At 34.2% G+C, this 17,968-nt stretch overlaps 1 protein-coding gene across 1 annotated transcript; it reads left to right on the top strand.

Annotated features, from left to right (window-relative positions):
- The first annotated feature begins 5,866 nt into the window (after window positions 1-5,866).
- LOC105219977 (putative nuclease HARBI1) lies at window positions 5,867-7,882 on the top strand. Its single transcript, XM_054229170.1, has 4 exons — window positions 5,867-6,090; window positions 6,165-6,306; window positions 6,361-6,723; window positions 7,761-7,882. The coding sequence occupies exons 1-4, from the start codon at window positions 5,923-5,925 to the stop codon at window positions 7,880-7,882; spliced, it is 795 nt and encodes a 264-aa protein (XP_054085145.1). The 5' UTR covers window positions 5,867-5,922.
- The last annotated feature ends 10,086 nt before the right edge of the window (window positions 7,883-17,968 follow it).

Raw genomic sequence — 17,968 nt, 5'->3', positions numbered from 1 at the left:
TGGTGGTTGGCACTATGGCCAAGAAAACCTTACTGGCGCTAACAAGGCCAGGTTTAGGAAACAGCAGGATGTTAAGCGCCCGGCAACTGGATATCATCGGTAGAAATCTTCCAATGACTCTCCTCCCGAGGGACGATATCATTAAGTGGGTTCCTCTTGTGAGACGTTTCAAAACAGTAATATCCAACAAAAGGGAATGGGAGGATTCAACTCTCAAGGAACTCATAAGTAGAAGCACACAACAATGGTACACTGACGGATCAAAGACAGCAGTTGGTATAGGCGCCGGGATAACGGGGCCACGCCTGAAGCTGTCTTTATCCATGGGAAATTTCCCCAGCATCTTCCAAGCTGAAGTCTATGCCGTTACCAAGTGTGCAGAGGTAATATTGGACAGGGGATATCATAAGGAACGCATAGCCATTATCAGCGATAGCCAAGCAGCTCTTCAGGCACTATCATCCTTCGAGGTGGACTCGGGGCTGGTCATGGACTGCATAGATACTTTGAACAGGATTTGCAGAAATAACAGCATAACCCTAGCTTGGGTTCCAGGGCATAAAGGAATAGAGGGAAACGAATTCGCGGACCAACTGGCAAGGAAGGCCGTGGGCACCAACCCAATCGGGCCAGAACCCTTTATTGCGGTTGGTCGGCATGTTCTTACAACCCGCCTGAAAGAGGAGGAGGCAGCAAGCAGGAATCGCTGTTGGTTGCACATGCAGGGACTTCGCCACTCAAAACTGTTCCTGGGAGGATACAATCTGAAAAGATTCAAACAGTTAATGGCGCTACCCAGGAACAAGCTGAGACAATTGGTGGCACTATATACCGGCCACTGCAGACTACGGTGTCATCTGCACAAAATGGGAATACACAAGTCGGACCTTTGCCGATTTTGTGATTTAGAGGCGGAGACACCAGAGCACCTACTCCTTGACTGCCCGGCGATCGCGAAGGAGAGGGGACAGTCAATTGGGGCCCTTTATCCCCAAAGAGGAAGTATCGCATGCATCACACTGTTAAGATTTCTTAACGTGACGTTGGAGGGGGTGCTGTGATAGCTGGAGAGGGCACAATAGACCTTAGGTCGCGGTGCAATCCTCACAATATTATCTAATCTAATCACGATAACAATATTGAATGTTCCTTCTGCAAAAGTGCAGAAGAAAATGCAGAACATATATTTTTATCCTGCTCGAGATATGTAAAGAAGAGAACCTCGGAAGAGCGTATAATTAATGAAGTAATAACGCCTGATAACATAGTGAGTCACATGCTGCAATCGCGGCTGGTGTGGGCTGAAATGAAGGAGTGGACCGATATGGCGATCCAAGAACTTAGGGTAAAAGAACGACAGCGCAGAAGTGTAATACAAGATGAATAACCCTGCGGGGAGCATGTGAAGTGGCATAGTGGCCCAGCTTGGTCCTGCGAAGTAGTGCGTAACGGCGGTCCCGCAGGTCCAATTACAAGCTTTAGGAGCCGGAGTTCAGGGTTTAGTACGCAGGCATACTGTTTCGCAAGTCCAACATAGATGGGCGTGGTCCCAAATGAGGTGTATCTTTAGCGGACAGTATGAATCGTGCAGACTGGTAACATACATTTATTGTGTTGTACAGATGTCTTCCTTTAGTGTTAATTAGACGTGAGCCCCAGTACATGTGTTTTGCATTGTAATCTCCACCTGCTAGGAATCTACGACCTAGCGTTCCAAAAAAAGTCTTTAAATTCACGATCTGTAATTTTAAAACGAGGTGGACAGTATATAGCCGTTAGATTTAAATCACAACCCCGATTTTTTAATGATATTGTTGTAGTTTGTAACTGGGCTGTACCATGATATTCTAGAGCATAGTTGTTAAGCTGATTTCTAACCAATACTGCCGTTCCACTGTGCGCTTTTCAATCTGGGTGATTTGTAGCATAGTGTCTAAATCCGGGTATATTGAAGTTATTTTTCTTTGTCAGATGAGTTCCTGATATTAGCATTACATCTATATTTTTTTCAGACAGAAATTTAATAATCTCTTGTTTATGTTGGTTAACACCGTTAGCATTCCATATACAAATGTTTTGTATGCTCATTTTTACTTAATAAAGTTTGCAGCATTTGGTTTTTTGTTTTCATTAAATCATGGATCATGTTTTGCATTGTAGACATAAATTGTGTCATACATTGCGTAAGATTTATAATCATAGCTTCAATACCACCATTTGGGGGATTTTGCGGTGGTTGCATTTGTACCGTGTTGCCTTTTACAACATTGGCATAGCTCCCTTGTACAGTATTCTTTTTAATATTATTAGATTTTGGAATATGATTTGTGATATCACTGCACTGATTATCAATTTGACCACCAATTTGATTGCAAAATTGATAATAATACATCATTCAAGTTCGAAAAGTGTTAATGTATTGCTACTTGAAAGAAATTTCTTCATCGTGTACGCTCGTATTAGGGTAGACGTTGGCACTTAACAAAATAGTTTATAAGTTTACACTAACGCACACATTTCGAAGATTTGCTGATATCAAAAAGTCTTCATACTGATTTTGTGATAGTTTAACGTTACTGTATTTAAAGGTGAAGCATAGACATAGTACGAATACATATACACACATACATATGTATGTACAGCTTCCCCTTGTATATACACAGTATATTCTCTTTATATTGTACTACAGATACGTTAAACTTGTTTCTTTTTATATAGTATCCAATTACTTTATAAATATGCTTGAGACAAAATAGCATTTTTATGCAATGGTCCTCAACACCTCAGACAGGTTGACTAATTACATGATTGGACTTTTCTCATATTATATTTTATAGTTTTTGGGGAAATAAAATAACGGGCAACAAATTTCAGTCGCAAGTTTGGCTTTGCATAAAGCGTTTTATCTAAGATTTCGGACGTAAAAATGAGTTCTAAGAAATCTGTGTGTTTTATGTTAAAAGAAAAAGATGGAATTCTCAGTCATTTACAAAAAGTGTCGAGTGTGACGGTCTTAGCGAAGAAATATAATGTTGCTATTTCCACAATTTGTGGCAAACAAATTTTCTGGCCCTGTAAAAAGAAAACCCCTGCATACATGAGAGCTGCCCAAAATGGAGAAAGCTGTTTATCGTTGTTTTATCCGTATGCGAAATAAGAACTGTCCAGTAAGTGCTATAATTGTGGAAGAAAAAGCTAAAAACCTGCATTAAAAATTCAAAAATTTGTCTTAGCAAATTGACCCTTTTATAGAAAAATGTCCGATTTGAACTTGTACAGGCATCAACTATATAACGCTTATAAGTCCGGTTAATTCCTGAAACTTCTGCCAGAAAAAACGTATGTCTCCAGATTGGGAAAAATTGGCTCAGGTGTAAAGCCGGAGAAGCAGCGAATCACGTATTTGTGTTACTCAAATGCTACTGGAACTCATATGTAAACTCAAAATCTTGACAAATGGAAATGCAAAGAATCCACGCAGTTTTAAAAATTTTCAGTGAATCATTCGTTCCACAGGTACTTTTTTCGATTTTTTTCTAAATTTTAGTGTTTTTATGATGAAATCAATTTTAAAATAGTAGTCAAGAAGGTTTCCTTTCTGGTAACACTGTATTCAGTAACTAAAATATTTAGCCCCGTTACAATATTAATCACTTCATATTCATTTCTCTTATATTACGTTCCCACAGACACAAATCTGCGAGGTTTAGGTTGCTGAGGCGTTTAACTCACTAAACCGCTGGATTTAACGAGATTTCGTCATACAAAATTGACACTTCAAAATCATTTCACCAAAGTGATTTGAAGCTGAACTTCTCTAAATCCTCCTGTGCGACTCTGATTTTGCGCCATCTGTTGGTCACATTTGTGCTGCAGCTGATTTGGACACTACAAACTGTCAAAGTGAAAAAATAAACACACAATTTAAAAAGAAGAGAAAATAACAGACATAGTTCAAATCAAAAATAAAAAACAAAAAATTACAAATAAATATAAATAAAATAAATATCTGTGTCGTTTTACCATAACATCTTAAGTCTTAAAATTGAGTTATGAGATATTGGCGATTTCCTCTAAAATCTATTGTGTTGAAATTTAATGAGTTATTTTTAATCAAGGATAAAGCAAAACTATTTCTTAAGACATTATATGCCGATTTTGAAAAAATTTTAGTAAGAAGTATGTTTTATTCGTTGTTTTGTACATAAGATATTTTAAAAAACGAAAAGTTAAGAAAAATCAAATCTTAATTTGACTTAAGATATTTTGTCAAAATGAATACTTCAGTTGGATAATACTTAAGTTGACATAAGAGCTTTTGCTAAAACTGAAACAAATAACTCATTCGATAAAAGATTTTTGTATTTGTTTATTTTTAAAACAAGAAATTTATTCATAACAAAAATATACAGCTTCATGTATTGTTTCTTAAATCATATTAATAAGTTCAACTCATAGTACAAAAAATCTGGGTTCAAAGCAAATTAAAGCATTAATTATTCATTAGTTTCATCAGCTTCTGTAAGATCTGAATGACAATCTAACTGCTCTTCTGTTGCTAAGTTTATATAAAATGGCTTATACACTTCATCCACAAGAGGTAACATATCTAAAAGATCTTGTTTTTTTTTGTGCCAATTTTTAAAGGTGCGTCGTAGCATATTTTTAATTCTGTCATTCTCACGCAGTTTATTCCTCGTTTAGATATGTTTATCAATTTAAAAGGTTCTTCTTCATTTAAGGATTTTTTAAAATAAACATTTCCAGTTTCTTTGGTATATCTTAGCCATTTAATGTCGATCCAGCTATACTTTTCACCATGTCATCTACTTTTCTCCATGTAAATAAATTCTTTGATGCATGTGCAAAGTCATATATGTTCGACTGTGCCATTTCATTAACAACAAATTTTTTTTTTAGTAAGAAGAAAAAAAACGGCTGTGATGGTAATGGAGGAGATGCGGGACGAATTTTTAAAGGCGACTGAGGCGATGAAGGATGCCGATGAAAAGCGTCTGGACATGTTACAAATGTATGTGAACGATGTCGGGGAAATGAGGGACGCTTTCATCGACTTCCTTCGTCGCCAAAACTAGATTGAAGTAGAAATTAAGTTTTAGTTTAAAAAATGAAGATAAATTTAAGTTTTAGTTTTAAGATACATGTGTAAATAAATGAAAATGAATTGTCAATGAAAAAAATTAATATAATAAAAAGAATGTATTAATTGGAAAATATTAATATAAATAAACTTAAAAAATGTGTATATTGGGCCTAATCATTGAATCCGCAGCGAATTCGATTTCGATTCGATAAGTATTTTCGATCGAAAATTTTTATGCAATCATTCATTCCGTCGATAAACTGCTTTACCACAAAATAAAAATGTCAAACTTCATTGTCGACTGTAAGTTTGACAGGTTTGAAAAATTAAATTGTCTGGAATTTTTATTTCGTTTCGTTAAAATGGATACAATCGCGTTAAATTTAAGTGATAGTGATAGTGAAAATGAAAATTGTGTAAAAATTCGTCGTGAGCGCAGAAATTTAAGAAATAGTTCAAAAGACATATTGGAAATGGATGATTTTAAGTAAGGATTTAAGCTAAAAAAGGAATACATAACTTCATTTATATGTATACGTATTTACAGTTTCATCAAAAATTTTCGCGTCAACAAAAGAGCATTTACATATATTTTAAGGGAATACGAAAATGTATGTGGAAATGACAAGAGACAAGGTTCTCTTTCTCCGAAATTAAAGCTTGCTGCATGTCTACGTTTCTTTGCGACAGGCAACTATCAGCATTGCATTGGAAAGGACTTCAATATAAATGTGGCCCAATCGACATTCTGTGGAATATTGGAAGAAGTTCTTAACTGTCTTGAGTACAGGTTATGTTCGAGGTGGATTTCTATTTACATGACTTACAGCGAAGAATTGGAATCAAAAACCTTTTTTTTTGTCAAATCAAAAATTCCAGGCGTGACAATGGCAGTTGATGGAACTCACATAAAGATAATGGCTCCAAAAAGAGATAAACATCTCTATTATAACCGCAAAGGATTTTCAAGACTGAACGTTATGATTGTGAGGCTTTTATAATTATCTTTTAACTAAGTGTTTATATTCGCTTTTTTGAATGTACATCTAAGTATATGTAGGTGTGCGACCACAAAATGCAAATACGTTACGTATGTGCTAAATATCCAGGCAGTAGTCACGATTCTCATATATGGGATTTGAGTGACATGAAATCTATCAGCGCTACCAATTATCGGAGAGGAAATGCAAATTTAATATTAGGTGAGAATCCATTGATAAAAATACCATCAACTAATAAAAATATACTCATTAAAGGTGACAAAGGATACCCTCTTCAACCGTGGCTTATAACTCCATTTAGAGAACCAATCACATGCCTTAGAAAAAGAAGATTTAATACGCATCATGCTAAAGGCCGAATAATTGTTGAGAAAACAATAGGTTTATTAAAATCTGTATTTCGTTGCCTTTGCAGTGAACGAGGTCTACATTACGAGCCATTTAAAGCAGCGCGTATTGTTAATTTCTGCTGTGCATTGCATAATATTCGTTTGAATTTTAATTCTAACGAAACTTTTAATGAGCCATACCTGGATACAACTGCAAATGAATATTCCATCGATGATGACAATGATTTAGATGATATGCCCACCGACGAAGCAAGTAGAATAAGAGATAGTTTTTTAGATATTTTTAATATACATGTTGAATTCATTTTTATTAGACTAAGTTAAAAAACATAAAAATTCATTAAAACGAAATGTTTTGTTAGTTCAAAAAAACTTATGGCTTATTTAAATGTTCAAGTTCTAGTTCTAAAATTTTCTTTTTCGTTTCTAATTTATCTATTGCTATTTTTTCCATGACGGAATTATGTCGCTTCATTTCCTTTAATTTATCCTTTTCAGTTTCATTAAGTTTTCTAAGCCACCTATTTGTGTCGGACTGGTCTTTAATATATTCTTTTTGATGTTTCACAAGCGTGTCCTGCAGTTTTGAAATATTTGTCTCCATTTTTTTTTTTGGATCGTTATTTGTTCTGTAAGAAGATCCATCTTGTTTGTTTTGTTCTTTTTATGTGGAGTACAGAAAATATCGGCATCCACATTAGATTCTATTGCCTGACCAGGAGTCATATGTGATGTAGGTTCAACCAATTCAATGTCAGGCTGGGAAAAAATTGACTCAACTGGTCTCTTGCTAGCACTACTTGTTGTAGGAATCTCATCAGGGATATTTTCTATTGAAGTGAGTGGTAAGCATCCAAAACTGTTAATGCCTTTTAAGCCCTTCACTGATGTATTGAGTGACAGTATAACACTCACCTCCTCTTCAAGTGAACTTAAAGAAACTTGGCTGAAGGGCCCACCACCTGTTCCAGAAATGTGTTTTGCATATTTTACCATTTTTTCTTTGTTGCAAACTTAAAATCTGTCCAAACCTAGTTATAGGTTAAGAAAGAAGTTTAATAGCCGATAATTTACAAATTATGATTTTTCATACCTTCTTCCATCCAGTTCTGTCCTTGATTGGAGGACCTAAAGCGTTCAGTTTATTTGATATTTCTTCCCAAAAAGTATTCAAATCGCCTGGTGCTCTCTGCGAAAATCCTTTCGCTATGTCGTGGCGTAACTTCATACTAACACTTCAAATTGTGTTTTGTTGGTGTGTTTTTGCCTCTTATCTCTAAAATTTCAATTCAAAACATAATTAAGTACGTCATCATCACAACGCACTCACCAACGGATTGATTTCGATTCAAATTTTCGATATTGCGGTATCAATGATTAGCGACATCTATGTGCCGCGGAAAGCATTCTATCGCGTCGGTAAGTAAGTTCAATTCGATCGAAAATGTGATTATCGATACGAATGCAACAACATCTCATATTCGATATCACACACACACGAATCACATCAAATTTCACAGGGCTAGCTTGGGCTACTTTGGGGGTCAGCAGGTGGCGGAAATCCTTTCGCTATGTCGGGGTGTAACTTCATTTCATTTACTAACACTTCAAATTGTGTTTTATTAGTGTGTTTTTGTCTCTTATCTCTAAAATTTCAATGTAAAACATAATTAAATGCGTCATTAACAATTTTATATATAAATACTAACAAATTTTCCATTTCTTTAAAATTTCCGCAACACACTCACCAACGGATTGATTTCGATGCAAATTTTCGATATTGCGGTATCAATGATTCCGAAATTAGTGACATCTATGTGCCGCGGAAAGCATTTTATCGCGTCGGTAACTAAATTCAATTCGATCGAAAATGTGACTATCGATTCAATGACTCCCATGTAAAATTTTTCGATCGAATCGAACCATTTTTCGATCGAAACGAATTCAATGATTAGGCCCATTATATATATATATAATATAGAAATATTTGTTTTTTGTAGTGGAATAAATAAATAAATAATTTCAAATAATTACTGACCGAAATATGAAACAAACGCTTGTCTTATTTCCTCTGCTCTTGGGTTAACATTTCCACAAACGTAAGAGACGTTTTCTGGCAACTTTCGAGTTTTGTTTTCGATTTGTTGTGCTGCAATCCACTTTTCATTAATTTCATCATTTTCCTCATTTAAAAAGTTGTGCAAAACACAGCACGCTTTGATGACAGCTCTCGTGTTGACCATGTGGTTATCCAAGCCTTTGCCAACGCGTCTAAACCTTGCTTTTAAATGACCGAAAGCATTCTCCACCACTCTTCGACATTTCGAGAGAACATAGTTAAATTTTTTTTTTATCCAAAGGTTGGTTTACACAAAAAGGGTAGTTCATCTAGTTTGAACGCAGAGTCGCCGAATAAAACTACTGGAACATTAACTGACGAAATTTGTCAACTCATGTCTTTAAATAAACAAGATTGTGACAACTGGCTTTTTAAAGATGGACTATCAAATATTGAAGAGTCATTACAACGGCCTGGACTACCAACGTTGATGTACATATATAAAGCGGCATCTATAACATTAAAGAAATACATTAGGTGTTAAAAGAGCTTCATAAAAAAACTTACCTTGCATCTACTAAAGCCAAAAGAACTGTGGAATTCCAGCCTTTGTAATTGTAGTAGTCAACAGCATCTTCTGCTGCTGGGCGAACTTCTATATGACAACCATCTAAAACTTAAAAATATATAAAAAGTCCATCGGAAAAAATTTAACCTATTACCTATAGCTCCTAACACTTGAGGGAAACCCAATGACTCAAAACCATTTATATACTCCCGCACTTGAAATTCGTTCATTGGGAATTTCTTCAAAAACAATGGCCACAAACATCGCCAGACTTCATGGCAGAACTCAATTAGAATGGAGCAAACAGTACTTTATAAAGCAATAGCAATGCGTTTTTCTAATTAAATTGTTTTCCGGTAGTTGTGGTTTTCTTCTCCAAGCCTTTCAACATAATGCACAATTTATTGAATGATTTGCGCTTCATTCGGAAGTTGCTTTTAAAGAATGCATCTGAATTCACCTGGCAATCGACTTCCCAAAACATTTGGCCACGAGTCTGAATTATATACACATAATTCAACGAATTACATTATAATATGTACATATAATACCAATATTTATATACACATGTATGTACCTTCATCCAAATAGACCTTGTAGAATTTGCTCCATGTAGACTACCCATTTTGAGTATTATGTGTGCATGCAACAAACAAATCAAACAATTCCTCAATTATTTCCATTTAGTGGAGAATATTTATAAAAAAAAGACAATTTTTATAACAAAGTACGACATTACAATATTTTCTTTTAATAAATATTTGGTGTTTATGTTTAGTATATAGTATGTATAGTTTTGTTAAGCGTTTAAATGTAATCAAATTACTTCAATTTCTCTGTGGGAACATAATATTATTCGCTCTATTCCTTTTGATCTTCCGACGAAACCATACGTGTTCTACTGCGCTATACTTTAAATATATTCGTAACTATATACAATATTAAATATATATTATATTTGTAAATAGGCTTTATTCGTGTGTAAGTGAGTAAGTGGTTAAATAGTGTTTCATTTAATAACACCTTAACCACCACAAAACAATAATAAAATGTGTAAACATACATACATACATAAATTTAAAACTGTTCAGGCTCTGTTCTATCAAACTGAAAAAAGTATTAAAATATCCAATCAGCTTTTCACAAGTTCCCCCACAAACTGCACGTGATGCTTCTGTACCAACTTGATGCAGGCATGAGTGTGGCATGTTCCAAAACCATTTTTGACAATGTCTTTCAAGGTTTCATCAGACATATTTAGAGTTAGAGGTGGCTCAGTTATGTATATCACAATCTATAATAATCTCACAGCCAGATAATAATGTTAGTGTAACTTTTGGCATCGAAGTTGAATGCAGGTACTTTACACTTTCGAAGTCTTTCAGCATTCTGTGATCTTGCTTCTACAATTCTTCGATACGCTAGTTCCCCACCTGTCGTCACCAAACATGGTAATGAAAAGATTTTCTGGGTGACCAAAATATTCATTTCGTTGAATTACTTTGTCTACAATCTCAGAAATCCATTAGCTGTTGTTATCCATCTAGAATGGTGAAAGACTCCAGGTTCCAGGTTATTAGCTAAATCAGAAGAAAATATACTAGTACTGATACTTTTGGTCATCAGTCATCATCCAAAGGACAAGAACAACAGAGCTTGTCAAAATAGTGCACCTCTGTTTACGCGATAAACTTTTACTCAGCTACAATTCCTAATATTTCAAGAATCGTCGGTTCCTTTGTTGTGAAAACTCGCGAAAACTCTCAATGTCACAGTTACTCCATCGGTCAGTGTAAAGAAAATAATACCCCCCTCCCTCTGATAAGTAAATACGTAACACGCATGTTATACGGTCATTTATTTCTATCTACTCTAACATAGCTTCGCTAGGAACATCAAATAGCGTTTATAAAATGTTTGCGAATTTATGAGTATTTGACATAAATTTTCAAAACTTCAAGGAGATTACTAATTTTTCCTGTTTTATTTTTTACCTAAAACTTTATACAGGTATACCGAAGCAAAAATCAACAAGTAAGGAAGGGCTAAAGTCGGGTGTAACCGAACATTTTATACTCTCGCAATTTATTTATTTAACTTTATTAATATTATATAATACACAATTTGACCCACATATTCGTCATATAACTATATTGTATAAAGTCCATTGAAAGTTGGAAAACTTAATATTAGGTTAAAAACATTGAGGTCCTCATGTTCGATATATGGGGCCTTGAGAACATATGGTCCGATTTTGGCGATTTTTAGAATGGGGCTGCCACACTATAAACGTAGTATTTGTGCAAAGTTCTGCACCGATATCTTCACTAGTGCTTACTTTATATATTGTAAAGTAAACAATTCAGATCGTCTTCAAAGTTCTGGTATACAGGAAGTAAGCGTGGCTGTGAATCGATTTGGCCAATTTTCACAACATATTATTGGAAGGTAAGGAAACTATTACAAACCAAGTTTCATTGAAATCGGTCGAATAGTTCCTGAGATATGGTATTTGACCCATAAGTGGGCGACGCCACGCCCATTTTCCATTTTGTAAAAAAATCTGAGTGCAGCTTTCATCTGCCATTTCTTATGTGAAATTTAGTGTTTCTGACGTTTTTCGTTAGTGAGTTAACCCACTTTTAGTAATTTTCAACCTAACCTTTGTATGGGAGGGGGTCGTGGTTATTATCCGATTTCAACAGTTTTCATGGTTTGTGGTGGGGTACGTAAGAGAATCGACTGCAGAAAGTTTGGTTTATATAGCTTAATTGGTTTGCGAGATATATACAAATAACCGATTTGGGGGCGGGGCCACGCCCACTTCCCCAAAAAAATTACATCCAAATATGCCCCTTCCTAGTGCAATCCTTTATTCCAAATTTTACTATTATTACTTTATTTATGGCTTAGTTATGACACTTTATGTGATTTTGGTTTTCGCCATTTTGTTGGCGTGGTCGGTCCACTGCCTTTTGCTCATTTTCGAAAGCAACCCTCTCATGGTCCCAAGGAACATGTGTTCCAAGTTTCATTAAGATATCTCAATTTTTACTTGAGTTACAGCTTGCACGGACGGACGGACGGACAGACATCCGGATTTCAACTCCACTCGTCATCCTGATCATTTATATATATAACCCCATATCTAACTCTTTTATTTCTTGGTGACACAAACAACCGTTATGTGAACAAAACTATAATACTCTGTGCAACAGGTTGCGAGAGTATAAAAATTATGTATTGTCTAAATATAATTTCTTAACTTTAACATGGAAAAAATAGAAATGTCCAAGAACCGAGTCACCATAAAAATAGTAGTCGCGTTAGCGTGAATCGTCTCATCAAAACATCATTCATTGTGAAGTGAAATTATACCTCATACAAATAATTATATGTGCATGAAATTTTGCAAAAAAAAAAAAAACAAGTAAGGAAAGGTTAAGTTCGGGTGCGACCTAACATTTTATACTCTCGCAATTTATTGATTTAATTTTATTAAGATAGCACACAATTTTACCCATATATTCGGCATAAACTCCAATAGAAAAAAGAAAATCATCATATGTGGTATATGAGGGTTATTGTAATTCCTAAACCGATTTCGATCATTTTTCCCACCAAGCTACACTACTAAGATATCTTGCATATTAACCGATATATGCGCAATAAAGTCCACACATAATTAGATATATGGGAGCTAGGGGCAGTTCTGATCCGATTTTAATAATTTTTGGAACAGAGACACACAATTAGGAGAAAAAAATGTCCTCTGAATTAAATTAAAATATCTGAAAGATTTACTGATATTTTCGATGAAAAATTACCCTAAGAAACTGAGTTCTTCATGTAGATATCCGGGGGCTTGAAAAGTTATAGACCGATTTCAAAAATTTTTCCACAAGTGTTGCAACAGATCATATACAGTATTTGTTGGTAAAGTTTTATTCCGCTATCTTCATTGGTTCCATATGTATGTATATAGTATAAAGTGAAGCAATAGATGGAATTCAAAATTGAGTTATATGGGTCATCTGGGTGTCAAGAAATTATTATATACCGAATTTCATTGAAATCTGTCAAGTAGTTCCTGAGATATGGTTTTTAACCCACAAGTTGGCGACGCCACGCCCATTTTCCATTTTGTTAAAAGATCTGTGTGCAGCTTCTTTCTGCTATTTCTTCTGTAAAATTTTAGTGTTTCTGACGTTTTTCGTTAGTGAGTTAACGCACTTTTAATAATTTTCAACCTAACTTTTGTGTGGGATGTGGGCCTGGTTATTATCCGATTTTATAGCTTTATTGATTTGCAAGATATATACAAATAACTGATTTGCGGGGCTACCCCCACTTCCCCAAAAAAAATACATCCAAATATGGCCCTTACTAGAACGATCCTTTGTCCCAAATTTTTCCTCAGGGTGCCAAGGAATATGTGTTTAAGTTTTATAAAGATATCTCAATTTTTAATCAAGTTACAGCTTGCACGGACGGACGGACAGACAGACATTCGGATTTCAACTTCACTCGTCATCCTCATCATTTATATATGGGCAAATCCTGCGTTACGAACGCCACATTCGTACGCGTTTTCGGATTGAAATATAACAATTTTTTGGTCTTTCAAAAGACATACCTTCAAGTTATACACAGTGTTTAGTGGGATTTGAGTGTACTTTCAAATGTCATCAAAATATTTTTTGTAACAGGTTTAAATTTGATCTCAAAGTATTGTTACGCACGCTACAAAAAATGGAAGTAGCTTTGAAGGTTGAGGTATGTTTTCGTAATTTTTAGCAAATTTTGTATAATAAAGCACACCAAATGAAATACCTTAAAGAAAGATGAAAATAAGAGAATTCTAAAATAACTTACTTGCAGCCAAAAAATTGTGTAGTTTTTTATCAATGGCCGTGAACCCAACGTTACGCACGCTACGTTACACACGCTAAATTTTTTCCAGTAATATATAAATAAAAACAATTGTATTTATTTTAACAAAACAAAATATACTATTATTTAATAAGATTTTTTAATTCATATTTTATGTTTATAAATTAATTTATTAATGTATATATGTTTATAAATAAATTTGATGTTTTGCTGAATCTGCCGTTAGTGCTATTTCGAGCTCATTTTCATTAAGAAATGAAAAATAATGGTTGCCTTTTATTCCGGGAATGCTCTTAACGTTAGCCCATCTCTCCGAAAGAAATGCAGTTGTATTTTTTATATATGTACTGCTTACATATAAAATAGAAATACTATTTATATTATTTTTTGCCAATTTAAAAAAATCATGGGCGTTATTAAGAACAATATTCTGAGCTTTCACCATTTGCCAAATTTTTCTCTTTATGACAGCTCCAATTCCGTCTACTGCACCCTTTCCGTGAGCAGTTGCAAAAAAATTCCACTCAAAGTTGGTCAAATCTAATTTTTCTTTAAAAAACGGTATAATACTCAAAATGAACTTGTTTTCAAATTGACTTGCACAGCCATCAGAAAATAAAAATAACTTCGAAATAGCGTTTTGTTCTTTAAGTTTCTTTACAATTAACTGGAGAAAGCAATAAACATCATATTTATTGTGTGACAGTTGATCGCTCGTAATAGCAAACGATCTTGTGCAATTGTACAACCAGGCAACACAAGTAAAAATGGTAACTTGGGAGTAACTAAAATGTGCAGACTGAATTTGATTTTGATTGAGGAGCCTATAGTTTTTCGCAAAATCGACTTGCAGAACAGCTTCATCTTGTTTTATTATTATTTAAGAAGCGAAGTGATAAAAAAACAGAGTAAAAATTGCAAAGGTTTCTATTGTAATTTTTGTGAGAACTCAAATCGTTACGCACGCCACAGAAATGAATATGCTGTAATTTTTTGGTTTTTAATTGAAGAATGAAATTTTTTTTTCTTAAAAGCAGGATACTTATTTAAATTTAAATTATAGAAGATTTGTAAAAAAAAAATTTTTTTCTACTCACAATATAAAAAACCTGATTTTCCGTTACGCACGCTACAACGCATTTACCTGGCATTTTATACCAAATTTTAATGTTTCCAGAAAAGTAAACGAAATTTTTTTTACAAATTTTAAAGAGAATTGAGTGAATAACAATATGGCTTTCGATTGGACCATCTATGTTAATACTAAAGCAATGATGAATACGTAATGGCTAAATGAGCCTTGTCCTCTTACAAACAACTAACATACATATCACACACAAACATCACAGCAGCACTTAAACCCGAAAAAACTCTAATCATCCCGGACACAACACTCACCATATTCAAACTCGCATCACTAACACGCTACATCCACCATACTCACCACACCACCGATTATCATCCACACCACTCAAGAGCACACTACTCATCAACACTACACACCGATACACATCTACACAACAAACCCATAACTGTACACATGAGGACACAGAAAGCGAAGGAAGAAGACAGTCATTTTTTTTTTCTTCAGTTCGTCACACATCGTCGAGAACATAAGGCAGTTTTCCGCGCGTTTTCATTCTTTACGGTTTTATATCCCTTAATAAAGGATTCAAACCAAGTGTTGTGAAATTAAAAATACCTTTCATTTAATACTTGTTTAAACGGTCGCCAAAAGGTAAGTGTTTTCTTAAAGGAAAAGCTCCTGAGAAAATAACTACGTAAAAAATTTCACTATTTTGGATAACATCTGAAAAGACATGAGGTAGGGTAGGATTTGGTAATAATTTTTGTATTAATCGTCATCGAAATAATTTTTTTTTATAAATTTATAAAATTGGATATCTATTCTAATGCTCCATTAAAAAAAAATTAGGTTGGATTAAGTTCAAATATTTTTGGTTGGTAGACAGTTTCTGGGATTTGCCCATATATGTATATAACCCCATATCTAACTATTTTATTTCTGTTACAAACAACCGTTATGTGAACAAAACTATAATACTCTGTGCAACATGTTGCGGGAGTATAATAAAATATTAGACAATTGCAAAATGTTTCGGAGTATGCAGGTTGGTTATCCACTGCCACGCCCACAAAATAGCGAAAACCGAAAACACATTAAGTGTCATAACTAAGCCATAAATAAAGTTATGAAAGTAAAATTAGGGAGGGGCACATTTTGATGTAATTTCTTTTTTTAAGTGGGCGTGGGCCCGGCTCCTAATATGCGAATATATGGAACTTAGCCTTAGTGAACTTAGCCTCTCCATACTTGTTTTTATTAATCTGCTATCAGTTAGTGACTAAATTATGATTCGAACCGTTGTGTGGTGAAAATTAAAATGCCTGGCAAAAGAATCTTGTTTGATGTGGCTCAGTTGGTGTACTGTAATGGCCAGATCGGTAAAAATTTCGAAGATTTATCATTCATGTAGTAGTTTAAGTAGACAAACAATTTTATATACATATTATAAAACATGCAAACTAGTAAGGCTTACTGGAAGCAAAACCTTCGGCCGGCCGGCGATTTGCCTTTCATCGACGATGCTATAGGTGCAGCTCAATGCTTAAGCAATTTAAAACCCTATTTGTTAAGCAATGTTCACAAGTTTGGTTTTATGGAAGACAACAATCCGAAATTTAAATTTTACCGGGATATTGACCCGAAATATAAGCCTCATTCTATGAGGATGTGTATGATCTATAATTGTGGGAAAGTTATGGAAACTCTAGCCCAGAGTCCATACATGAACCCAATCGACAATTTGTGAGTTTATTTCAAGAAAAAATAATCTAAACCGAGTCCGAAACAGAGTTTAATACCAAAATATCGGAAGAGGGGCGCAAAATACCCAGCAATTACGACATACAAAATCTAATTTACCCTGAAGACTCGACTACATGCTGCAAAGGAAAGCCACACAAAGTAATTTAAAGTTTTTGTTTCTTGTTCCAATTTTTTTTTTGTTTAAGTGCAAAACACTTTCTTGACACATGAGGTATTGAAAGTTTTTGAATTTTAGTGTTTAAAATGTACTATTTTCGTTTTTATGTGGTGGGTCCCAAACCCTATGCACAACCGCATAAGCTGGTTTCACCTTCTCACTGTAGCTCGCCTCTAAACGGATGTCCGTGAGCTGCTTGTGCCACATAAAACATTTAAAAAGTCCCAGGTTGACTTTCGCAATATGTGTTAAACCCAAAAATCGCAATTAGTAAGCACATTAGATTAAGATGGAAAAAATCAACTCTTTATTCAACAAAGAATCGTCACGACAATGCTAATTTTGCTCAGGAATCGAAAAAAATTGACAAACCAGCAAAATGTTAGTTTTCGACCTTCAGCAATGCTTATCAATCTCATTTTTTTTTATTTTGTTTTTTTTTTTAATATTTATTTTACACTTGGATGAAGCATTTAAAAAAATATTATTCGACGTCGTGTGGAATACGATTCCATATATCACTAAATAGGAAAAGAGACTTTTTCAGGGTTGTTGTGGAATTTGATAGTTGTCGGAAACAGAATTCAACCCGACAAAAATTTCTGTTTCGTGTCATGAATTCTGATATTATTGGTTTGATGTTCGAATGAGAAATATTATTGGTTTTAGGTGTCATGGAAACCAATTTTATCTTTTTAACTATCAGAAACAAACCAAGCTTCAGAGCTGACAGATTTGAAAAATTTTGTTCAAATTTATTTTGATTTGTCGTTAAAACGCTTTGGAAAAATATAATTCTTATTAAAAAGAGAGGATATGAACGCTAATTGACATAATTATTTAGTTAAATGGAAAAAATTAAATTAGTCCAAAAAATTCACAAATAGATCAAATCATAGAAGTATCTAACTTTTTACATAAAAGTTAAACAAAATATTTGTACACTTAAATATGTACATTTTTCCATTTACATATATAAATATAT

The sequence above is a fragment of the Zeugodacus cucurbitae genome, chromosome 4 (assembly GCF_028554725.1).
Source record: "Zeugodacus cucurbitae isolate PBARC_wt_2022May chromosome 4, idZeuCucr1.2, whole genome shotgun sequence".
NCBI classification, from domain to species: Eukaryota; Metazoa; Arthropoda; class Insecta; order Diptera; family Tephritidae; genus Zeugodacus; species Zeugodacus cucurbitae.
The sequence above is the reverse complement of the archived record's forward strand: the minus strand, read 5'-3'. Positions and strand labels throughout refer to the sequence as shown.